The following is a 27,167-nucleotide window of genomic DNA, read 5'->3' as shown; positions in this document are numbered from 1 at the left end:
TCTATATTCAGGATAGGTCCATCAGCACCAGCAGGGCCATGTCCACTTCTGAACCCTACTGGGAAGGGTTCAATATGGTAGAACAGCACAGATATTATTGGATCTTAAAATCCATTAAATTTTCAGTAACCTTGCCAAATTCTTTGTTCTATCGTATGAGAGACTTCAGTTCTATTTTCAGCTCTGCCAGATATGATCACAAGGGACTTATCTGATTCTCATTCAGAAAGTATGGGGAAAGGAATTAAATTATACTTGCCAGCCCTTGGGTAGGTGTAGGAGATCTTGCTCAACACCAAGAGTTGTGCAGTACCAAGAACTCAGGCCATTCAGTGGAAGAGGTGGGACCAGAACACATGTTCTCCTGGTTCCTAACCCAGTACTTTTCCCATGAAGCCAAAAAGGTATTTTTGAGCAGAAGCAGTGGCATGCATACATGCACTACTGGTTGCTTATAAATCTACACTATCTAGTTGATAGATGGAATTTTTCAAAGCACCTAAAGGAGTTAGGCAACCAATTCCCATTACAAATCTAACGTTAAAAGTATTCAAATGACTTAATGGGAGGTAGGAGCCTAACTCCCTTAAGTGCTTTTGAAAATCCCACCATATATTCATAAACTTAATATATGGTTCAGCTACATATTTCAGAAATAATTTCCTGATAACTTCATATTAGTATGTTGACAATCCAAGTGCTCAAAATTGTTTCTTTTTCCTTAGTCTATGAAAATGAGATTATTAGTGAACAAGGAATATTGAAACAAAAACTACTTAATAGTTATGATATGGTTAAAAAATAGCACTGGAGGACATGACATAGAATACTTACAAGTATGTCTTGCCAAGGAATAGTTTGATCCCCCACTGGTTAAGCCAAATCCCTCAGGAATTTGACTGGAACTGCGTGGTCTGGTCAACAGTTTTGGAGGTTCAATTTCAGCTCCAAATTCTGCTCCAATCACTCCTAGTAAGACAATAGCAGTGGCTTGCTTCCGTCTCTCTTCATAAGATGTAGATATTTTTTTCATCTGTGGGAGACCAGACAGACAACCTGCAATGTAAAATAAAGAGCATTAGGATCAGAGGTCAGCAATTTTAGAAGTGGAAGGCCATTCCAATCAAATTTTACACATTTAGGAGAATTTTTTATATTTATAACAAAACTATCCCTTTCAGCTACTTGAACATATATTACTGGGGAAATGTTATCAAGAGTTGTCAGAAAACATCAAATATATATCAAAAGTCAAATGGGAGGACAAAACTGGCCACTTTTCAATCTCAAGGCACTTGTTTGCTATGCTTACTTCCTCCTACAGTAAAAATTGTCTGGCTCCATATCCTAGGTGATTGGACCTGGTTCCATTTCATCTCTCAGGTTATGTTTACACTGCTGGGGTTGTGCTGGCGCTGCAGGATCAAATCCATGGGATCGATTAAGTGGGCAGCGAAGACCCGCTCAATCGATCCCAAAGTGCTCTCTGGTCAACGCCGTAAATCCACCCCCACGAAAAACGTAAGGCTGCATCGACCGGAGGGCATTTCCCGTTGGCGCAGAGAGATGCCATGGTAATTGAAAGTTAGTAAGTCAATGGGAAATATGTAAGCTACACTACGTAGCTTGCGTATCTCCCGTCAACGGCCGTTGGCAATGTAGACCAGGCCTCAAAGTCCCCAGTCCAGGCTAAAAGTTTAAGTATGACTTGCCCCTTCCTCAATCTTCAGTGTCACCCACAGAAAAGTTCTCAAAGGAAAAGCTGTTCTAATTTCATAGTTCCTACAGGTTTGTTCACTGAAAAGAAAAGAAAGACTCCGAGGATTCTGCAGTTATTAAATCAACAGTATTTTCCTGGAAGGTGAATTCTGGTCTTGATTCTTATTTACATCAGTATTAATGTGATCTAAGACAAACACATTATCCTCATAGAAATATTCTAGGAAATAGACTTTTTAAAATACATATATTTTTCATGTTATAAGAAGCTGCCTGTTATTTAAGTGACCATCTTCTTCTTTTGACGATTACTTTTAACCCACCACAAAAGTACGTGGCACTGTACAAATCATTTTCTATCTCATGATACTAATTACAATACTAATTAATGAGCTTGCCAAAAATTAGGGGAAAAGACTTATTGCAAAGTTTCAAATATAGTTATTAATAATCCAATAGAACCTTTTTCAGATTTAGTGAGTAATCAAAATTAAAAAAACACCTCCAAAAGATACTGCATCATAAAATACACTTTCTTCATATATTTTGACAACTATAGCTTAGATATACTTATAATAATAACTCAGAGTACACTAGCAAATTCACTGGCATATATTTTGCAAAAGTAATGAAGTCTTAGCTCCCTACAGCACTTTGCTGTTAAATCTTTGTTGAGAAGTTGGAAGACACCACCTGGTATTCTGTGAGAATTATTGGGTTTGAATTATGAAGTGCGTGAATTAATGAGGGTCTAACTGTGTTTACAGTTTTTCTAGTGAATTTTATACTTCTGTACTTACAGAAAAGTAAATATTACTTAAAAAAGAAAGCTAGTATAAGAATCCCTATTAGAATACAGTCTCATTCAGGAAATGATGCTGTAGCTATGACTGTGATATGCCAACCAAAGGAGGGTGGGGAGGGGGAAGAATCTAAAGTCTTAACAATGCTAAGGGGGAAAAATCAATAGTCACTGCCTTCCCAGAAAGAAGGATGAAAATGGACTATAACCAGACAAAGTGATACTTAAACATTTTCATTGTTTATAACTTATTTCTCTCTCACACACACACACACACACACAATTATGCTATACAACACACAAATGGTACCTGAGCTTTCCATATATAAATATATTATCCTTTTATATGTTTCATATAGCATACTTGGAACAGGAAGCAAACCATGCTCCCCTCCCCCAGACCCAGCAAGAAGCATGCTCCATAACAATAGTTCAAAGGAAAGCTCTATTCTGCAGTTGCACTGATTGTTCTGTCAGCTGACCTCTGCAGAAGGGAATTGCTAACCGCTGCCGTGCTCCTTAGCTGACAAATGAACGATCGCGGCTCCATCTATTTTCACTATGGCTGCCTCTAGCCCAGGTGCTCAGACAGAGAGCCTGGTGTGACATCTTAGATCAAGATGAATTGGCACAAACTCCTGATCCAAGATTGTTTTATACCATTTAATTTAGTTTCTTCCCCTGCTTGGATGAGCACAGCTCTGGTTATGGATTTCTATTCTAATGTACTGAATCAGGCACTGAAAGAAGCCAATGAAGCAGATGCTGGAGCCGGGGACTGCAGGGATACTGATCAATAGGCAAGGCATTGACCCCAGCCGTTCAGCCTCTGCAATGGCCACTGCTTAAAGAAAAGAAAAGAAAGAAAGAAAAAACACATGTGCTGCTTCCAGTAGGAAATTAAACAACAGAAGCACTTGGTGAATTCCTGCCACCACCTTGTTCTTCCTTCTGTTTGATTACAGGAATATTGAATTAACCCTTTATTGTATCATGACAGATGTATTTTAAAACAATATCCTTAAAATCATAAACCAAGTCCAATAAACATGTCATATTTCACCCCTAAACTAACAAGTAATCTGTTAACAGGTGCCTGTCCCCATAATGCTAGAGTTCTGAAGTTAAAGTTAACTATCAATCACTCTATTGCCAGATATTTTAATTCTATTTGAAAAAGTATGCTATTATGCATTTACCTCACAATTTATAGATGAAAATTCACTGGCTGACATTGCCACTCATGGCCTATGTAGTCAGCACATAGGAGTTTAAATCTCATCAATTTTACAACTCTGTACTTCTCACAAGTCTCTAGATTGAAAGAATCTGACTCTTTGTTAACAAAGCAGTAAATGGTAATGTCGTTATGACAGTCTCATTAGCAACTCTTTGTATGAACGTAAATTACTCCATCTCAGCACTGTATTATTGTATTTTTTGATCCTTCAAAGGGAAAAAAGTCACTGAGTGAACACTTGTTTTTGACTTTACTTTCTTTGAATTATTAGTAGGAACACACAATTAATTATAAAGATTTCCTACAAATAAACTGACAGACAAATGGTAGATTTTAAAATGAAATGTCTATAAAAGTAGTCCTTTCTACAGTTGCATTTGTCTCATGAAAATTTGGTATTTTCTCACAGCGACGTGCCTCCATTTAATCATGCTAAAGGGTGACACAGAGATCCATTTTCTTGACAGGACGGTTGATCACCCTATCACAGTAAGAAAATTAATAACCTCAAATAGCTCTATGTGGAAAAAAGAAGCTACACTGGTGAAAGGAGAAAACGTTTTACATTTTAAGCCATAAAACTAACACACTTTCTGTAATATACACAAACAGAAATGACAGATTTCTTTATTTGCTCAGATTTAGCAAAATGAACACATATATTAAAATATATTTCAAAACATAAAATCTGTTTAATACTAAAGCAAAGCCACTAGTTAACAATTGTCTCTATAGAGACCCTAATCTGAGTAATATTTTTCTAAACTGTTTAAATAAAAATGAGTAAAATATTTGAGAAGTTTAAACTGTTTAAAGGACTGTGAGATATTGATTACTGCATTTAAAAAGCAGTCAGAGTGCAACCATGAGGTCAGGATAAATTTAACAGTTTGAAGCACTTTACTAAATAACTCTAAAGATCATGTTAATTGGCTTTGCACAGTTCTAGGGTAAAATTAATTTTATCTTAGCTTACAATAAAAGGATTAAAAGACATATTAAGTTCTTCAGGTTTAACTGGAATAGGAATCAATGGATTTGAATTAAGGCTAAAGGCAGCTTTATGAGAGATGGACTACTACCAGATACTTTATATCTGCTATTAGGAACATATTGATGGTACTCCGTTATTGTATTAAAACCTCAGAAGTAGATGCCAGGCCAATTTATTACTGTAAGAATAAACCATAAGAACATATGTTGTTAACGTAGTGGATGCCTCCTTTGGTTTGAGTCCTCCCAGGATGTTTTCCAACTGTGTCCCATCAAGTGCTAGGATTATACAAAGCTATTATATAAATATTGCCTATAAACTTACATATTGTAGCCACTTATGTAGAATACACATCTGATTGTAATCAACAAGATTTAATGATTATGCATAAACATCTATATCATAATATTCCTCAGTGGAGAAAACAAATGAACATTGAGCTTTCAGCCTCTGCTTTCCATGGCATGCCTTGTCATTTCTGACACACATTTCAAGCCCGATTGTGTATAATGAACATATATAATACTTTCTATCAAGCAAACAAGAAATGTACAGATTTCATGCGTTTGGGCAACCAAGCAAATTAATTAAACAAATGGGGCAGGGGGTCTTCCAGTGGAGAACCCATTTCATAATCAACGTTTAAATAGCAAATGATGTAAGAAAAGAACTATATTACCCTTGCTTGGACAGCACATATATTAAAACTGGAATGATACAGAGAAGATTAGCATGGTCCCTGCACAAGGATCACATGCCAATTTGTTGCAGATGGAGATCTGAGGCACAGCATGATTAAGTGACTTGCCCAAGATCATAGTAGTAAGGGACAGAACCAAGAATAGAACCCAAATCTTCTGAATCTCTATGCAGTGCCTTAATAAAAAAACAGACGCTTCTTCAATTGTTGTATCTATCTCAGCAACTTCTGTAACATCTACCATCATAATACTTAAAGACTGATAGCGATAATTTAGATTTGGAAAGCACTGACCATAGAGGACAACCTGCAGAGAGAATATTCTCAGGCATGTATCTTTCATTCAGGAGTATTCACTCAAAGCAAATAAAAATATCATCCTTACTTGCCATGTCATGCTTTCCCCATCTTTCACCCTCTTTTCTGTTAAGAAACATATGCACAATGCGGCAAAAGCAGAGATTAGCAGCAACAACCAATGAGAATTTGCAGATTTGAAATCTTGGAGACAGTTTTCAAAAGATGGGAATTTTTATAAACCAAATATATAATAACTATGATGAGGATATGAAATTTGCTTACTTTCATGTGGGATGAAAATAAATTCTATAATTGCAATTTAATGTTGACAACAATTGGAAAATCTGAACATACAAAAAGGTTATTTTCAAGCCCACACAAAAAACAGTTACACAAAAATTAAACCTGAGTAATTTAAATAATTCTTCCTCATACAAAGCAAAACAATTTTCTCACAATATATAAACTAACCCAATACATTCCTAATAAGCTCTTCACAAGTATAACTCACTGCAGATAATCTTCAGTGTTCTATTTATATTGCAAATAAATTTAAAGTTTAATGCATTTTAAAATTTTGCACATCATGTACACAACTACAATTTGAAATTGATCAGAACATTTAACAGAAAGCCAGATGTCCACTTACAACTGTTCCCTGGTAATTAGCTCCTAAGACAATACACAATAGAAGAAAATAATAATGCCTACAATATTTCAATGCTCCTCAAACCTTATGAATAATGTTTCAAATAAACCATAACTGAAAAATAATAGTATAAAGCAACACACTGAATGAGAGGTAGCAGAATATTAGCCACAAGTGGGAAGAGAGACAATATAATTCACTTGATTTAGCCTCCAGAGAGTTATGGTTCCTTCTTACATTGATTAAATGAATAAAGCAGCCCTTGCTACTATGTACAAATATTCTGAGGGCTTGAAAATTTAGCTATTCGTTATGTTAGTAGCTTTCTTCCACTGACTGAGCAGACAGAATTCCTCCACAAACCCACCCTGTGATATTTTGATGTGTTGTTTATTTCTGAACCGGAGAAGATTACAGATGTGTATCATGACCCCTGCTGGACTAGAAATGTCCTGCCCATGAATAATAATTTTCTATAATAAAGGTGAGCTGCTCTAGCTAACCAGATGAAGTTCTCTAATGCTGGGTCTGAATATCCTGTGTATTTCTCTACTAAACTAATCACGTCCAGATCATATAATTAAAAATACAAACTAGCTTAAACTTTAAAAGAATCAACACAATCACTGTTACAAGATTTTACATCATTCTCTCAATACCTATAACTCTTAAATTATATGGGTCACTTGCATATGGATGTCAGAATAAATACATTGTCACATTTTCTTAGCTGTCACTTACTCCTAAGAGCTGTTATGGATTCTACGCCACCACTATCCTAATTATGGAGACACACTCCTACTTTTTAAAATCATTTACATTTATATTACAATTGTCTATTGATCCTAGTTTTAGAGCCTCAATGGAGTTTCACCAGGGATAAACTTGGTCCAATAAAATCTGTTTAAGTCTTCCATTCCAATGAATCTTTCCTGTTGTGAACCAATCTCTGGGTGGAATTATAGCTAATAAGGTGTTGGAATTTCAAGTATGGCATAGTTTTTTTAAAAACCATATTAATTTACAGTACATCTTCACTGTTGGATGGAATTCTGACACCAAAGAACTGCTAGGATTTAGAAATGAGGTTCTATGCATATTAATTCAGATTCTGTCTCTTTAAATCCTGGAAGAGTGTTTGCCAAAGGAAACAGGGCAAGGATATTTAGTGACTTCTTCCCATTAAAATATTTACCCCCAAACACACATATGGAACAAATTCTCAAATTCCTTTACCACATTTATATACTACTTGCAGTGCTTTTGGAAAATAGCACAAGGTTTTTAGAAGAATGATTAGATGCAAACAGAAGATGTACATGCTTAATACAAAGAAAAACCTCTCAATGTCAAATACTGAACACTAGAAAAATTGTAAAAGAACATTCCGTTATGTGAAAAGATCATCTTTGTAATGCTGCCAAGATCAGTGAAACCCACAGTGTGTTGATCTGCTGAGTAAGGGCTGGATATGAAAGTTAAAGCTGCCTTTATGCAGCTTTAACTTATGCACCCAATATTGGAAGGGGGGGGGGGGGAGGTAGGAACAAATCTGTAAGGTTTGCTCCTTTCAACCAATTCCTCTCTGCTTTCAGCTTTCTATTTGACTGAGCACACAACAAATACCTGATAAATAGGGCAAAAACCTCTATGGAGATGAAAATTCCAACACATACTGATGATTTAAGAGTCTTCTCTTACCTACAACTATTTTACCTGGAGGTAATTATGTGGACTTACATGGATTTACTGATATTTACACCAGTGCAAGTGAAACAAGAATGAGGCCATTAATGTGGCCACAGAGACATCTCCAGAACTGGTTTTCTACACAATTTATGATGATTTTTTTTATTTCTAATTTTGTTTTAAATTAGTTTGTAGCTTGATTGCCACCATTACCTTTAGAATGCAAACCAATAGTGTGCCATCTTGAATCTGGAAGTCTGACAACACATCAACACAAGAGGGAGGAATTTCTCGGTGATTGTTAACTCTGAAGCCCAACAATGATAATACGTACTAGCACTGTTAAGCATTTCATGGCTACCTGTGGTTATCAGAAACATACATCTAATGTGGGTGCATGCATCTGTCATGTCCTGACAGTACATTCAAAAGCTAATGCTGCAGGGAAAAAGGTTAAAGGTTTAAATGGGTAAACTACTCATATTTTCTTTGATCCTCAATGAAAACCTCTCTCCTCTACTGCCAATCAATGGACTTCTTTATTCTTTCCTTCCCCCAACATTAAGGGACTGGGCTGGATTCTCACTGGAGAAAATCAATGCCAGGCCTTGTAAAACTGGGGTCAATATGAGGGGCTCCCTCCTCAGAAACACCATAATTTGATGCTTTCATAACCCTCCCATATTAGGCTGGCCTGGGATCAAGACTGTGAATTAAACATGGGTCTCTTGCAGTAGTTTAATGCACTAAATACAAGGCTACAAGTCTAGCTATTAAACAGTCTTTTAATTATTCATACAACTGAGATACTACCTACTGACCTGAACTATTAAAAGTGAAAGAGTAGTTTACCTTGCTGTCATTTATGAAGTGTTGGACTCCTGTGGCGGACCTTCAAGAATTGTGTGCGTTTCATATAAAACTTGCCCAGCAGAAGTACAGGCACGTCAATTAAAACCTAATTAGCATTTTTAATGACTATCCTTGTTTCATACACAGATATAGGCTACCAAAATATTACACAGTGGGGCAAGTAGAAATAAGAAGGAAAGCAAAATTTCATGCTTTTAGAGAAAAATATATCACTGCAGATTTTATGAAAATTCTAAGGAGATTTCTGTTTTCCCTGTTGGTAAAATGTACAGTTTCTAGGAAGGAGATTTGCACATTTGGATAGCTGAAGAGCACTCAAAAGACCATTTAAAAATTCAGTTTGTGAAACACTAGTTATGAGAATGGGGCAGTGGCATATTTTTCCCCAAAAGAAAGAGTAATGGAGCAGCAATATTATTATAATATATTACAATACACTGTAATATTGTAAAAGTCAAGAATTTTTCTAATTCATTTTCATTTCAAATCATGTACAAATCATTTTTAAATTTAAACATTTAATGTGTACCGAAAATTGCAGTATCTTTCTTTTGCAGGAAACCAAAGGCTAACAAGAATAGCCATTTATATTAATAATACACAGAATATTTTTGAAACATTTAGAACAATTTTTTAAACAACATGAGTTGCCTTTTATGACGTTCCTATGAATTGGACACCAGTAATATAGTGACTACCTAAGGTAAACAACAGTCAAGCGGAGCACCGCAAACACAGCGCAGAATGTTAAGACCTCTTATGGTAAAAGAAAATATTGACCAGAACATTACATTCTTCTAAAAAAACAATCATGCAATCATTTACATCCACCAAGAGAGCCCCAGAAATGAGCAGAAGATACCTTAATTTAAACCTCTCATTTGAAGGGCTGTGCTTTTAACAGCATACACATCCACCAATAAAAGGTATGATCTGAAATCTTAGTATGGGATTAGAACCCATCTGGAAATCCTTATGATTCTTTGTGAGCTTATTTCATTTTAGTTGTTATGAATACCTTGAAATACATGATTGAAAATTTCAGTTTCTTTATTAATGAGTTAATATTGAAATATTCAAGTTAAAATCTGTTAGCAATTTCACGAGTCTGTAACCAAACCATTTAAGAGTACTAACAGCAATCATAAGGATTAAGTTACTGATTTTCTGCTATGTAGCTGCTGCTATTCTAAAATGATAATGTGTTTAAATCCACACCAATGAAACCAATACAACAGTGTTTTATTCCAGGTGAGGCCAAATAAATCTGTCTGAAGCTTTGAGAAATTGGCTTTGCAGTACATTTTGAGTCCTAAGTGCCTTTCAGTCCAGAGATCTGTCATTAAATAATCATTAGCCATCATTCATTCTTCCTAAAAAGTTTAACATCTAAACTTGTTCAGCATTCACTAAAGTATTAGTATAGACTACAAAGTACTCATTAACACTTAGTAATATTTATACCATTCTCTTTAACAATGTACGGCCTTGTTACATCATACTTTCACTAACATGGTTTCACTTAATACACAATGTATTCATAGCTTCCAGATACCCCATATTACTTTCTGTGCAAACTATGTCTTGAGGGTTAATCCTACCATGAAGTTGAAATGATTTGTATATTGTCTTGTAAAATTATAATACTATTTGTAGTCTTATATTTACTCATATGTTTACGTTTGCTGAAACTGTTTCATATCTTATTGCACATTGTCACTGATTTTCAGCATTTCTTAATCTCAGTTTCCTTCAATCTTCAGATTTAGACCAGTGACAGATGAGATTTTAATAACTGCATTAATCTATCCATAGATTTCCATTGAGATTCATGCTGTTACCTGTTTTGTTATAGGGAACACAGACTTGGACTTTTAATTGTTGCATTATTATGAGGATGCACTATACTAATCACAACAAACTAATTTAATCTTTAACTGTAAAATACTGAGGTTGTTATTAGCTATCCTTAACAAGCTACTGCAAACAAGGATGAAAAATTAAATATTTATTTAATTCAGAATAACAAATTAAGCAGTAATGCTTCCCTTTTGGTATGTACAAATATACAGCTGATTGTTTTCTTTCTATTTGAATTAAACCTTTCTTTGCTCACCAATGATTTATTTGGAAAGTGCATGTGTTGGAAATTCCCTATTCGCTTTTAAAATGCAAGACCACTAATTAGTTATTATGCCTTGCAATGTGTGTATTATCTCACTGGTAAGTTTGACTAAGTGATCATTACATTAGTTTAATATAATTCTGTTAAAAGCCAGGTAATGTAATATTTATTTAATGAGTTGAAAATTAATTTAAGTGTGCCTGTGTATTGTATTTATTACGCTGGCATTGTTTCACCACACCTTTATAAATTACACAAATTCATAAATTATATAAATATTTACTGTATGTTGACCTTGTAATTTCAGTGACTAGATAAAATTTTGTATATGTATGCAGCATTTAAAATTCCATAGATTTTTCAGTATTGTGCTGCATTATGTCAGAAATCTATAGCTTATTTTATCAATATCATCTGCATAAATGTACGAATATCATACATAAAATCTTAAGCATTTGTGACTAAAATATATGCCTCCTAGAATTCCATAACAATAAAAATGATGTTTTAAATTACTAACGTTGGGATATTCTGAGTACGAGGCACTACTGGAAATAAAACAAAATTCTATTATATTTCTATTGAAGTAAAAAAAAATCTGGCCTACATTCCCAATGTAAACTGTAAAGAATCCATTTTGTCTAGGACAATTTTTCACTGCTCTAAGCTCTGTGTGAGAAAGAGAATCATCTTCATCCATTTTATGCTCCTTGAGATTCAACAGAGTAAAATATTCAGTCATAAAAAGAATGCTACAGTACAGAATAATAGTCCAGTGAATAGCAATATATTATAGAAAATACAGTAAATAAAAATATCTACCTAGATATTTATAAATGCATTTTCTTTATAAGATTAACAAACAACAATAATTACACAATATCTTAGGTCTTAGAGTTAATAGCATACTAAGCATATATTAAACAAAGAATGGTGGAGTTGAATATTTGAGTAACCAAACCAAGAATACCTTATCCTGTTTTCTTTTAGAATTAGGAGATTAAATACTGTGACACTGTAAGAATATAATTTTATTAAATTTATAATAATATTGAAAAATGAATCATGATACTAGAATTTAACAACCATATTTTTTGCTTGCTAAATGCATCAGTTCTGGGTAAATTAAAAACACAACAAAAATATTAATACCTATTACTCTAACGAGGAAACAAAATATTACAAAACAATACTTGAAGGTCACTGTCAGCAAGTTTTGTGTCTAAAAAGAAAGTAGTTGGCATGTTGTTTATAGCTAGACAATAAAAAATAAAAATGTTTTCCCCCAAATGCTTTTAAAGATATTTTAGATTAACTATTGTTAAAAATAATAAAAAAACAAAACAAAACCCCCCAATGGATCATCACATGATCAATAAAAGTAATTCATTCTTGAATATCAAATCTCTCTGGACATAGGTAAAACATCAAAATGTAAAATCCAGATTCATAGTGGTTTTATTGAAACATGATTATAATTTTATTTAAAAGAAATGTAAGAGTAAAACTATTTTAAATTATAGTCATTTTGAAAATGAACTGCAACCTATGTTGACTCTTTATGAATAGACCAGGTTCTTACTGGAAATCAATGAGAAGGCAGGTAAAATTAGATAGCCACAATTTGCCAGGAAATCAATAAGAGATACAGCAATATCAAAATCTATGCTGTATGTCTTTTAGAAACTAAAATTTATTTTTCCTGTGAATAAAAATTTTAAAAAGTTAACAGCAGAATGGATACTTTCAAATGTCGTTATATAATTTTAGAGAAAAGGTGGGTGTGTCTCCTGGGATCAACACAACTACAACACTGCAAACATTATATCATTTTGACACATCCAGCACCATAAAAATGCTTTTTAAAATATATTTATATAAATATATATTTATATATATTTTTAAAATCTATTTTAGTATGATTAAAATACATCTCTCCATGGCTTATTTTACTATATCTCTATTAAATAACTTTGAAATCCTTCATTAAATCCGTTTTACAGTGAAATGATCCAACCATTACTACACATAAATAATAGCATGTATTTATTTTTATGGTGTCTCTCACCAAGTATCTGTAAATATTTAAAAAGAGTTTTAACCTCAGTGCAAAAGAAAACATAAAACATAAAAATTATAAAGTAAAAATTTGGTGCCAAAGTTGTGACATTAAAAAAAGGGAAAGCTCAATACCACCACTGGGAAGCATAACAGACACACATTTAGAATCATCTAATAGTCTGAATTGGCAAATTAATAAAAGAAAGGGAAATTCAGAGTTAGGTGTGTAGTTAGAGTTCAATTCACCTGATTTCTCAGAATGCTAAATAGCAGTTATATTTAATCACAGATTCTCAGCCTTTATTTAAAGTTGATTCTATATTCCTTGAGCACGCAAAATTCCCATTGAGATCAATGGGAGTTATGGATATCTAACAAATGCAGGTTAGAGCCTGGAATTTATTTTCCCTCTGCAAACATGTAGTATAAATACCTGAGCAAATTTTGTGATGCATTATGCATACATATTTTTATAAATATAAACATAAATATTATATGCAAATATACATGTATGTATTATTTAACCTGTTATATTAAAGCATGGAATCTTTTATGGGAAATATTGACTGACCCAGGAAAAATAAAGACAAGCTTTACAATAGTTAGTGTATATTAAATATTATTGGCTAATAGGTCAGCACAAATTATTTTAAGATTCACAAGTAGTAATAGGTACATTTTTAGCAATTTCTTGATACTTTAACCAAATATTCTGGAACATGCATGTATATTTTATTATGAGTCCAATGCATTGAATCTCCAATTAAGTTTCACTTGCAAACAGTATGATCAACAGGATATGCTTCTCACTTTCTGGTTTAAATCTGCATTTTCATATTAATTATGACAAACTAGTATATACATCCTTATTTAGTAAAATATAGAAGAGCAAATCATTTTACATGTTACCAATACATTTGTTTAAAAGCAAAAGAAAGCCATCAACAAGGAAAGTACAAATCAGTATCAAAATTATAACAGGCCCTACTGTATTGCAGATGCTCAATACTAGACTGCTGCTGCTGGAGGAACTCAAGAGAGAGTTAACCTGATGTGATAAAAGGCTTGACAAAGCAATTCTGACTGTGCAGCAATGCTAAGTTGTGGGCTAATATGAGAACAGGGGGCCCAATCGGCGTCTTTCAACATGCGTAATTTACACATGGCTTTATCAATAGTCCTAGTGCTGAATACAGAACACACTCTATTTGGCTTTCAGTCAATTAAGCTTTAAGCTGTCAGCAAACAAGACTTTTAAGTTAATTTTGAATCACGGCGAATCAAGTTGAAGGTTGTGAAAGGGCGCGCTCACATGCCGGCATGAAAAAAGGCAGTTTAATTGCCTCTGAATAGCTATTATAATGCAGCAATTGGCCTACTGAATCTTAAATGATCTATTTATTTATCAAAGTGGAGCCAAAGACTGGTATAAGAATTAAATTTATGAGCTAAGCTTTTTATGTTTTGCATAAGAAGGTAACATTACACAGTTTTGTGTACAATATACCAGATCAAAATCTTAGATTAAGTTCAACAAGTTGTATTTAACTTACATTAAGTGACATTGCTTATTCAAAAGAAAAAGTAAAACAGATATCTGAAATGTAGAAACTAATAATTTTTAGTACAATAATTCCAATTACAGTTCATCTTTTTCTCAATTTGACTCAAATGACATCTGTTTAATGTAGATGGTTGCTTTAAATGACCATAGATTTGAAAATAGAATGTATTTACAGAATAAGAAAACAGAAAAAAGTACAACCAACTACTTCTCAAATTACTGCTATAAATTTTGCATCAGATCTTTATTTTTCTTGATGTCAAACAGAGTAAAGAAGATTGATTAGTTTGAATTTATGTTATAGGAGGATATCACCCTTATGAATAAGTTTTCATAATTTTATAAATTTTTTTTCACTCCATTATAGTAGTTTCTGGGAGTTTGCTAGATTATAGAATTAATAAAGAAACAGATTATAATTTCAAAGCACTTCAGAATGTGCTGAAATTTAAGCACTAAAGACTCATAGTGACTTCACTGGAGCTAATAATATGCTTAAAGTTACATATACACCTAATGCTTTGCTGGTTCAGGACCTACATTTCTCCTTTTGCATTATACATACATAATGCTCTATTATTCGATGATTACGTGAGTACTAGGCTGCTTGTGCAAACTTTTTATTTTAATAGGAAGAAAGATCATTTAAGTATTTGGACTGGAATTCAAGCACAATTAAATTATTTTGCAAAGAGAAAAATGAGCATTTTTTTAACCTATAACATCAGGTGGGTTTTTTAAAAGACACTATGGGTAGAACAGATTATGTTTCTTCTATTGCAGGATATTGCCAGAAGTTGACTAGGTACCATATTGTTGGGCAGCTCAGTGTTTCATAAATACCTGCTATATTCTCACTCATCCCAAGTTTCAATAAAAAGGTTTTTGTGATTGTTTGAGAGATGTCAAACATTGAAGCAGCCAGTTGAAAACATTCCCTCCAAATACAACCTCTAATGGAGGATCCCCTTGTACACTACTCTTCGCATTAGCCAGGAAAAAACTCAGTATCCTTTCTTTGTGACAATTAGTGTCAGTCTGAAAACTTTTGCAACATTTGTTATTTAGTTACCCATCATCTCTTTTTAGGGAAAATCTGTGACCTGAAATTATTAAATAATACTAGAGCTTCCTTCACCATAGGCCTGATCCAAAGCCAACTGAAGTTAATCAGATTCTTTCTGCTCACTTCATTGGACTTTGGATCAGGAATTATACAATATGTGGGCAGAAGGATGAGGTGTATCTGAGAAGTGAAGCTATGAAACTCGAACAATGTTTGTTGGCTAAAGTATTTTAGCCAAGTAAGAAAAAGACTTGCCAGTAGACTTTGCCCAGATACTGTAATCCCCTAGATGAAGTCAGAAGTAAGCTTTCAGTATATATATTGCCAATGTGGAGTCTGGGTATCAGAGACCCCCAAATAATGTGTAAAGACTTAAAACAGTAATTTGAAATCTGCATTTAACTGAGCAGAGTTCCAAAAGCATATATCTTTGGCGATATTGAGGCCTTAGATTGAAAACTCTATGGGGCAAGGAATCCAATTCTATCTGCTACACAGCACTAGGCTATCTGTTGCTATAGAAAATATTATTAATAATCAAACTCTGATTGCAGAATTTTTATAACTGGTGATATGTAACCTAGAAAGAACATGGCTTAATTTCATATTCCACGATGAGTTTACAGCATTGCAACTTGAAGAAAAAAAATCTTCCTTGTAAACTGACACAAATGTAAATGGACACAAATTAGACATAAAAAATGGTAACATCCATAAACCAATGGGAGAGCACTTCAACCTTCCAGGACACTGATTTGAAAGTTGCTATACTTCCACAAAAAAACTTCAAAAACAGACTTCAAAGAGAAACTGCAGAGCTGGAACTCATCTGCAAACTTGACACAATCAAACTGGGTCTAAATAGGGACTTGGAATGGTTTATCTCATTACAAGAAGTAATTGTCACTGTTCACACATTCTCACCTCCTAATCAATGGTTGTGAATAGGCCTCACCTACTTTAACTGAATGGACTTTGCTTTTACCTAACTTCTCCATTGTTGTTCCTTAACCTTAGATGTATATATATATATATATACCCCCTATCTGATTTCTATTCCTTACAGCCGAGGAAGTGGGTTACAGCCCACGAAAGCTTATGCCTGCAGAAATTAAATTTGTTAGTCTTTAAAGTGCTACAGAATTCTCCTTGTTTTTGCTGTATACAGACTAACACGGCTACCCCTCTGGAACTTGTAAACTGAGTAACTCTGACCTGACCTTCTTTGGCCTACAAATACAAACCCCAGAATGCTTTAAAAAACACCACCACAAAAATCAAACAAAATCTATACAAACAAAACAAAAAAATTTATAGTCACTTTCCAGAGTAGAATCACACTAACAAAATGCATATTTCGCTCTACAAAATGGTGTATGATATAATTTGTTGGGCATCAGGTCTATGTAAATAATTTGATATATGATGAAACAACTATGATTCAAAGGTTCTTCAGAATTTTCAGAAGCATTCAGGACAAGAAGCATTTCCAAATGCAAATTCATAGATTTTAAAGGTTTAGTGACAATGTTTGTCTCACATGTGGGCAATTTACATAAATTAATACCATTCAGATTAATGGGTATAGTGCATATTGATGGGAAAACAGCTTCTCAAAGTCTTTGACCTACCATCAGATATACTCGTCCCAAGAGGTTCTGCCCTAGTGCTCTAATTCTAGCCAGCACAAGTGATCTGACTGATTCAGATTGAACCTGTGGTATCGTGCTGATACATTCCATTTAAAATTGGTGCGGAATTGCAGAAAATCCTGAATGATTAATCTCACTCTTGTTGTGATCCAAAAATTTGAAATCTCCATAGATGAAAAACCTGGCACATCAGTGCAACTTCTGCATATAACAATTCCACTAGCAAGAACAGAAGCAAAAATGGTTATGAGAATTACATAATCTTTATTTCAAAATTTTCTTCACTTTCATCTGTTTATACAGGCTCTGATTCAACTTCCACTGAAGTTAATGTGACTCTTTCAACCAATTTAAATGGGATTTGGTCCATGCAACTCACAGTTACAAAATAAGGCTGCTGTACATCAGAGACTGAGGTTCTTAATGCCACATCTACTATAAATGAATCTAATTTTAACTTTGTGTTATAAGAACTGCTTCTGGAATTCTTCTGCACTTCACTGCCAATTTATGTGGTATATGTTAATAGATTCTACAACACCTCCCTACTGGGACTACCACACAGAAAAGAAAATGTGGAACTCCCATTGCCAAACAGTAAAACTCTTATTTCATGGCTGTGTTTTCTGAGAGCTATATTTCACAGGACTGGTACCACAGCTGTGAAATAGGATGTTTCTTTAAAATGTGAGAAGAAGCTCAGAAAACGACTACTGTATTTTAACCAATAATATTGCAGTATGTAAATTAACTAACAGTGTACTGTGATTAGAGACGTTATCACATCACAAACCCATTTCCCAACAATAATTTGCTCGTGATGATCCTGAAATCAAACTAAGCTTTAAAAATGTCCTTTCCAAAAAAAAGACCAAAATTTTTGCCTTTCCTCACATACTCCGCTGCTAAAAATGTAGAAGTCAGAGCTTGTCTGATAGCTATTTATTGACCTTTTTAAGTGAGGTGATAGTCCAATTCTAGTTCTTATGGACAGGATTTCCTATCTCAAAAATCATCTATCACAGTTGGCCTTTGGCAGTCTCAGCAAAGAGGCTAAGGAGGGAGTGAACACAGACCCTTTAATATCCTATTTAAGTGGCTCTCTCCAAATCAACCTTAAAGACTATTTTCAGGGCATTGGGAGGAAAATTGTACTACTATTGTTGCCTGTGCAGAAAGTATTATGTGAGTAAACAAGCCTTCAGCTTCCAAAACCGTCAATGTCATCTTTCACAAGCACAAAATTCACTTTAAAAATACTAACTCATGAAGGACAAATATTTTGTTGAGAACATGTGTTTAAAAAGAAATACATTTTTTTCTGAAAAAGGTGTGATATTTTACAAATAGAAAGGGAAACTGATTCAATACATATGATATATCTCTGCATTCTAATGGTGTAGGAAACCCCTTCTATGCTTTGATTTTGAAACTGTCATCAGGACATCCTGCTGTGTGCATAACCTTAGATTTCAGAGCTATGCATTCTGCGTGTGTATGCCTATAAATTAATTAGAAAAATAAACCTAATTAGTTGACAAAGGCTTAATTGTGCAGGCATCTAATATACAGTGAAGGTTTGTCCAGTCACAGTATCCTCCCTAAATCCACGACACCTATAAAAGGGGAGAAAACCATTTTGGGAGATGGTCATTTTAAAAACCCTCTTTTCCCTTCCCCTCCCTCCATTTTTTGCTGCTCTGACATGCATTTCCATGGAAACAGCAGTGAAAAAGAGCAGCATTCAGTTGAGGACTTGGAACTTCTGCAGTATTCAGCTGTGGCTGCAGGCAAAAGGGATACACAACTGCCTTTACTTTTAAAAAAGCCTAATTGTATAATTAAGAAATCAAAAAGATATTTTATGTTAGACATGGAAAGGTTGTAAAGCTTCAACTCCTCCTGCCCTCCTCCTCCCCCCTTCACCCCGTCCCCTTGCTAATATTCTGCCCTGGACCTTAGTTACCACCTGTTAACAGAAATTATCCACTATCTCCAACAACAACAACAGGGTGGGTGTAGAGAAGAGATGTAGTTGAGCAATCCTGCTAGTTTTTAAACTTAGTTTGGCTATTTTTAAATAAGCACATTTATAACCATGGTAACGCATTCACTCCATGATGATTGATTAAATAGAACCCGATTCCCCTCATTTACTTCAGTAAACTCCATGGAATTCAAGGCTAACAGCAAAACTAAGTTACACAATTTTGGGGAAAGAAAATTCCTCTAAAAATTTATGAAAATTATGTAATTGGACTTAACATCTGACTGCAAATTTTAAATAGAAAGTCAACTCCAGTAACTCTCTTCAAGTCTTCTCCAAACCCACAAAATGGATTTTAGAATTGATTAGGTCAGGACTGCCACTAAACCCATTATTATATTAAATGCTTATCTATTTAAATACTATTTTCTCTGAAATGAAAAGTTTTTCCCCATCTCAGAAGAAAAAAATATAAATTCCACATTTAGAATAAGAGACTTTTCTAAATGAAACAAAAAAGCATGGTTAATACATGCTAGATATATAGCATTTGATTTCTTAAAAGCCAGTTCAAATATACATATATTTCTATTTCAGAGTACAAAATGTATAATATGTTTAAATCAGTATTAATTAAGGAACGTGACAAATTCTATTCTTGTTGAAAAGTCACCAATTTAAAAATGAAATGCTCTATTCTAATATTATTCTCAATAAAGCACTACAACTACTAAAGCATGGACTATGCAGAAAAAGATTAAGATGCCTTTTTTTAAAGTGAGAGATAAATGTGTGCAGTTTAATATAACCCAGAAAGCTAAACCTGTGAAACAACCAATTTAAGATCCTCTAAAATGTTAAACTCTAAATGCTTAAAATGTCAAAAATAGATAAAATCAACTAAGTATTTCAGTTGGGTTATGTTAACAAATAAGTGAAGATAACTATACATGCGATGATCATTTTATAGTAGTAATCATAAGACTGAAACAATTAACAAAATAAAGATCCTTATTAACTATTGTAATGCAATATGAAAAGGAAGGGGCACACACACATAAAGTCATAGAAGATTAGGGTTGGAAGGGACCTCAGGAGGTCATCTAGACCAACCCACTGGTCAAAGCAGAACTAATCCCAACTAAATCATTCCAGCCAAGGCTGAACAACACACGTTGCTAATTTAGGTTGGATGTATTTCTGGAGGTTTTGTCACATAACATAATCTTTAATTCCTGGAGACTCCAGGACAACCTGGAGAATTGGCAACTCACTCACACTCTCTCTCTCCTTGTTTGGAATTTTCATACAAAATAAGTAATCATCATCATGTATGCATTAAATATTTTAAAGTATTAAGTGAACAAATTTAATGTCCTGAAAAACTTGCTCCCAAGGGACTACCTAGTTTGCGAATTATAAAATCAGTATTGCTGATTTCACGCAAAAATTTGATTACAAAAATTAAAAACTTTATTACTAAGATTAAAATAAATAAAACCTTTTCTTTTTAGCCCTTTGTAACTCATAGCATTTTTTAAGCTTTCACAACAGTTGCTGAAGCAGAAATCAATGAGAACGGGCAAGCATATATTTAAAATAGGGCAAAAATCAGAACTTTATTATATCAAAATTTAATATGATAACCCCCTAATGGCAATAGGATCCTGGTAGTGGCTGAGAAAGGTGGAGAGGCAACAGCAGCCATCTAACTCACTTCACTGATACTACCTTGTCACAATCTCCCTTCAATACAAATATTGAGTTCTGAGTGTCCTGTCTAATCAGGGATTAATACATTCCATCTATTAGTAAAGCCTAAACCAGTCTACAGATCCGAACAACTGACTGTACATAGATCATTTTAAACCTTGTGTCAAGAAGTAGGGCACCCCCAAATAACAAGTCCCTGCCGACACAGGCTAGTTCTAGACACACTGTCTACTGGTGTGCTGAGAGGAGATACTTCCCACATTTGTGATGTATCAAAGAACAGGAATCAAAACAGTGCCCTTTGCTTATATTCAAAATGTCTGCCCACCAATATTATGTGGTCCATGTAGTTGCTCTAAAAGTCCATACCTACCCCAAACCAAATGAAACCGTGCAAAATGACCACCATATATACCCTACCATACATGTATACACACTGAACACTTGGAACAAGGTAACTGTAAATATGACAAAAGTATTTATACACATAATTGTAAAGGAGAGATGATTGGCGTAGACGGAATGCAATTGCTCATATGGGTATATGCCCATGACACAGAAAACAACACTTTCTCCTGCAAAACACGCTGAGTCCCTGTTTTTAATAGGAAAAATGGTTTGCTCATATCAGGGTTTACTTCAACCTGCTAACTCTCATAAAAACTACATACTGCCTTATGTTCAATACGATTTTACCTCATGTTAGTTACCATGCCTTAGCTAACTTGTGGTAAAAACACAAGTTTTTCTAGTGAAGATGGGACCCAATGGGGAAAACCCCAGGTAGTCAGTATTTTTTTTTTATTTCTCATCTGAAAGATGGAAACCTCCAACAGCACACTTCCCCAAACACCATCCTGGTGTTGCTTTAGTGGTAACTCAAGCCTTAACCATGCTAAAAAAAAACCCTGTATCTGGTTCTCTATCAACAGCACATATGCATCAGCAACAGCATAAGTGGCAGTTTAGAACACACAAGAATGCCATGAAAATCTGCTCGGGTCAGTCTACTGCAATGTATCAGACCTAAGAATGAAAACAGCCTGTAAACAGCTCCAGCTGTTGCAAAATGCACCAACCTGTCCACCAACCAACACAGGACTACATGAGCACAACACCCCAGTGTTCTGGACACTACACTGGCTTTCCAATGAACACCAGATCAAATTCTAAGTTCCAATCCAGATTTTCAAGACTTTTAGTAGGCTGGGGAGGAGGCTACCCCAGGGACTATTTCCATATGCAGCCATGACCTTTCATGGCAGATGTACTCCTCAGGAACAATGGATTTATCAATAACAATGATGAGACTTGCAAGAGGAGACAGCTTTTCCTGCAGCTGGCTCACGGCTTTGGAACTCTCTGCCTTCTGGACAAAATACAAGAATCAGCTCTTCACCAAAGCTCTCTCCCAATAGTAATGTTAAAAACAAAACATTTTTTAAAAATTCCTATACAACCTTCCCTCCACCATTTGGGAGGAAAAGAGACGAGTCCCAAGGTATCAATGCTAATTAAACTACATAGTCAATCAAATATATAAGGCACTCAGCTATCATAGTGGTAAAAGATAGAAAGGTATGTTTTTCCACCAGTAAGGTTATTTAACTCTGGTCTCTTTGCCAAATTTTGCATATTTAAATTTCCAGCATAGTTTCAGTTGAACATCGTGCTATTCTATATATCTTAAATGGATTCCTCACACTACTTTACTGGATATATATATATACATATAATTTGTTTTTAAAAAGTATTACTGAAACTACCCAATATTTTAGTATGTGAAACTACTGAGCAAAAAAATCCATTGTGCAAAACCACCCATTCAAAAGCATCAAATTAGCTTTGAACTGAACCAACTCAGTTTAAGAGACAGCAGAAAGCAATGCTAGTCAAATACCAAAAGACATTCAAATCCAGTGAAATCCATTCAACCTACTAAACAACATTTTTTTTCCTTCTCAAATCGAGCAGTAGTTGCACAAAATAGAGGCATGATCTTTTAGAATCTGGTGATTGATTAACCTGCCATCAGTGTCCTATATCAAATATCACAACAGCGGATGTTAGGACAGAGTGGACAAATCATGTCATAACCACAACTGCTGGCAAGTATTGTACACAGACACAATTTTTGTATAAAATGAAGTATGCCAGCAATGCAGGTATTTCATTGCAGATAAATAACATAACCTCAATCCAACCTGAAATTTTACCCAAACAGTAATATAAAACAGTTTTGGGAAATACAAATGAAACGCTGTTTGCTCTCACTGTGGGCCAAGAAATTGTTTTAAAAACAGTGTTGGAAAATCATTTTCCAGATCCAGTTTTCTAACATTGTTTTAGAAGAGTTTTGTCAGGTGCACAATGACCAGGCAAAATGAAGTTAATGTATTTTTAACAAGTGTTTTTTTTCTAAGGAGGAATAAAATTGTGTGTCATAAACAAATAATTTTTGTTGTGGTGGCGAAAGCCTTTGTCATTTCCTGTCTGGATTACCCCAGTATAATATGAATCTATCAACCCTTAGGAAACCAACTAGTACAGAATGCTACAGCACAACTCCTTAGCAACTTGGGCTACTGTGAGCACATCAAACATATCTTTTGCTCTTTACACCAGCTACCCACAGAATATCAAGTCAATTTCTCTGTCCTTGTCTTCAAAGTGCTCAATGGCCTGGGCCCAGCATGTCTAAAAGATTGCCTAAAGATCTGGATTGAAGAACATGGGTGGCAATTCTGCTCCTCAGGTTCAATTTCAACCACAAGGGCAAAGCTTATTTGTTCAGGAGACAGAGAAATCTCCAAGACCAGACCAAGACTGTTGAATGAATTCCCAAAGGAACAAAGGACCATCACAAACCTCACCATCACTCAAGTACAAGGTGTGCTCCTTAGACCTTGCCTCTCCCAGTACACACACAAAGCAGCAAGTACATTTATAAACAAACAAAACCAAAACTAAACTCTACACTGCACATACCTTTCTCCCTCAGATAAGAGAATGAGAGAACAAATCATGTGTGAGAGATATTAGTCACACTGCTTAATTCACTATGGGAAGGAGCTGAAATACTACAATAGTAAGGGTGGTAATAAGAACCTATACAGAATAGAAAAGAACACACCTTACTGATATAACCAATTTATCATTTGTAATCGATTTCCTTTTCAATTTAAAGTCACTAGCTCTACAGTCTATTTACCAAGTATTAAACTGTTTAAGACAGCGGTTCTCAACCGGTGGTACACGTACCACTGGTGGTACGCCGAAGAAGGCTGGGTGGTACATGAGTCGTACCGCACCGCCGCATCCGCCGCCGCCGGAAGGGCCCTCCCTCCCACCCTTGGGAAACTCTGTTGCCGAAAAGGGGAAACGGCGGAGGGCATTGTTCCCACCATGGAGCCCGCTGCGAAACCCCACCACTGCCAAAAGTCGTCCCCCCCCCCCCCTTTTTTTTCCCTGAGTCAATTTAATGCAAGTTAGATGCAATCTTTAGGATATGTAAAGCACCTAAACAAACAAATAGTTTCATTATTTTTTTCCTGTTAGCTCAAAGAAAAGTCTGAGTAGGCTTAAACATCTTCCTACAGCATTGGCAACCCAAACATACAGCACTGAACTGTTGAAAGAGAACGAGACAGCGAAATTATTAGAAACAAATTTGAAAATTAAGTCAGCTTTCATTTTCCTCCTGGAGCACAACCCAAAAAGAAAATTTAAACAGCATAAATGAAGAAAAATAAATTATTTCAATGCCAAAGAGCTCGTGTTCTTAGTAACACAAATAGGGAAAGTTTGATTTTTAAAATACATGATTTTTGTACAGTAGGGATAATAATACTGATATCCTTTGTAAAGCACTTTGAGATCTACTGAGGAAAAAGTGCTATATAAGAGCTAAGTATTTATTATTATTAGCCAGATAATGTCCCTTTAGAAAGAAAAATTTAAAAACCCCAAAGCCTTCTACAGTTAACAAAGTTATTCTAAATATCAGTTTAGAAAGATAAATTAATCAAAAGAGAAACCTTTAACTGAATTAATGAAAGAGACATTCTGAAAAACGTCTGCCTGATGTCAATGAGGAAAGATGGGGAGCCATCAGAAAACAATAAAGCCATAAATGCTTTTCTAAAGGAAAGAGGACAACCTTTTGCCAAGTTAATAAAATTATTCAGAGTAACCATGGAACAAAGGAAGATTGCACAAAGTTGGAACAATGCACCTGTCACCAAAAAGACAAAAAATTACAGACCAATCACCTTACTAATTCTAAGCTTTTCTCAAAGCAGCGACATACTTGCAATAATCAACAGAATAAGAAGTACTGACATGCTACTTTAAACACACAAAATAAAAAGGCTTTAAGTATGAGTACTCGACAGCTAAAGATTACTCTCAATGCCATCAAAAAATACAGACAAGAAAAATTTAAAACACACATACATATTTAGCAATTTTTAAAAAACAAAAAGTAGAAACAGTTAAATATCTATATATTAAAGAAGAGGATCTGAACTATCAAAATTAACATAATTCAGATTTAATACTGGCATTCTTTCTTAGGTACTGTGTGGGACTTGGAATATGAGGCTCTCAATGTGTGTGTGTACTATTATTGAGGTATATAATAAAGTAAGGAGCAATAGTTTTAAACTTTAATTTCCTTGCTTTTTTGTACCCTTAGTCAGAGCCTTGAGATTAATACACACTTGTGCAGAATTTAATGATTGATAAATTACATAATATTTACAAGGCCTTATTAAAATTGGATTATTATAATATTTTCTACATTCTAGAATCTAGAAAACACAATAATGCAACTTAATCTAGATGTTCTAGTTGAATACCAACATGGAGTTTGTCCCTGGCATTTGACAGCATGATTTACAACTCTGGAGGGCTAATGCTGCATCCCATTCTGCCCCAAATGTAAAAAAAGGCCCATAATCTAATCTCCAATCTTGCAAACACTTAAACATATGTGTAACTTTAGTCCTTTGCGTGAAGTTGTGCACATGCTCAAGGGTTTGTATAGCATCAGTGCCAGGGGAACAAATTCTGCTCTCAGCCAAGCAGCTGCTGAATACAGTAAGATTGGTACCAATGCATGGTTGAGGCCAGAATTTGGTTAATTTCTTTTCAGTTTTGTAGTTTACATGCTGAAGCACCGCAAGCACTGCTTTCCACTGATGATATTACAGACATTTAAAAAAATATTTTAAAAGACTCTAATTGTGATTAGTGTACCATATGAAAGGTACATCACCAATTGCTATATAGATTCTGTTTTGACATTTTTACCAAAATTTGCTAGCAATGCCAAAGCTCATAAAAAACAAACATTTTTCTCTGCACCCATTTTGAAATGTCAGCCATTGCTAATCAATATGAATATGTTATGACTAGACACAGTAGCTCACAAACTGGTCACAGTGGCTATTTTACAGACCTTTTATTAGGTCACATTGCCAAGATTGCCAAAATGTTTCATCATGAGCCTAATTTATTACAATTGGGAACTTTAAAAACCTGGAATTCTTCCAAAGTGTTCTACGCTTTATACTTTTAAAATTAATTTTGAAAAAAATAACATTTTCTTTATTAGCACTTCAGAAATAAATACACATATTACCATCCCAGCACTGACATCTGTCACTCAACAGATGTCAGCCCATAAACTTCAAAACATTTTATGCAAGTTTATTGGGTGATATTTGTTTGAGTGACACATGCCCATATCTTTTCAGATATGTACACTTATGTATTGTTTATCAAGCAACTGATCTTACCTGTCTTTCTGGGACTTTTTTTTTTTTTTTTTTTTTAAACCCCTAGACTTATCCCTAAAATATCATTGTTGTTTGCAGATAAACTACTGCAAATTGTGAAATACTGGATTTTAGATTAAATGGATAATTAGATTAAATAAATTTTAGGAAGACATTTGTCAAAATGTCTTTTAAACCCCTGCAGCTGCAAATGAAATCAACATGAGAAAAAACAAATGTCTAATTTCTAAAT

General features: G+C 34.5%; 1 protein-coding gene and 1 non-coding gene across 5 annotated transcripts in view; one reads left to right on the top strand and one right to left on the bottom strand.

Moving 5' to 3' along the window:
* Positions 1-27,167, bottom strand: part of WDR7 (WD repeat domain 7) — a 347,323-nt gene that overhangs the window by 131,287 nt on the left and 188,869 nt on the right. For all 4 annotated transcript variants that reach the window (XM_067545438.1, XM_067545439.1, XM_067545440.1 and 1 more), the window contains one exon: positions 835-1,056. In XM_067545438.1, the coding sequence (XP_067401539.1) occupies positions 835-1,056 (222 nt within the window). The remainder of the gene's footprint in view (positions 1-834; positions 1,057-27,167) is intronic.
* Positions 5,437-5,538, top strand: LOC137151339 (U6 spliceosomal RNA). The gene has a single exon (XR_010919265.1). It is a non-coding gene; the product is annotated as a U6 spliceosomal RNA (small nuclear RNA).

This window comes from Emydura macquarii, unplaced genomic scaffold (genome assembly GCF_026122565.2).
Source record: "Emydura macquarii macquarii isolate MOO-44397 ecotype Brisbane River unplaced genomic scaffold, CSIRO-AGI_Emac_v2 contig_1045, whole genome shotgun sequence".
NCBI classification, from domain to species: domain Eukaryota; kingdom Metazoa; phylum Chordata; order Testudines; family Chelidae; genus Emydura; species Emydura macquarii.
Note: the sequence above shows the minus strand (reverse complement) of the source record. Positions and strands in the feature narration are given on the sequence as shown.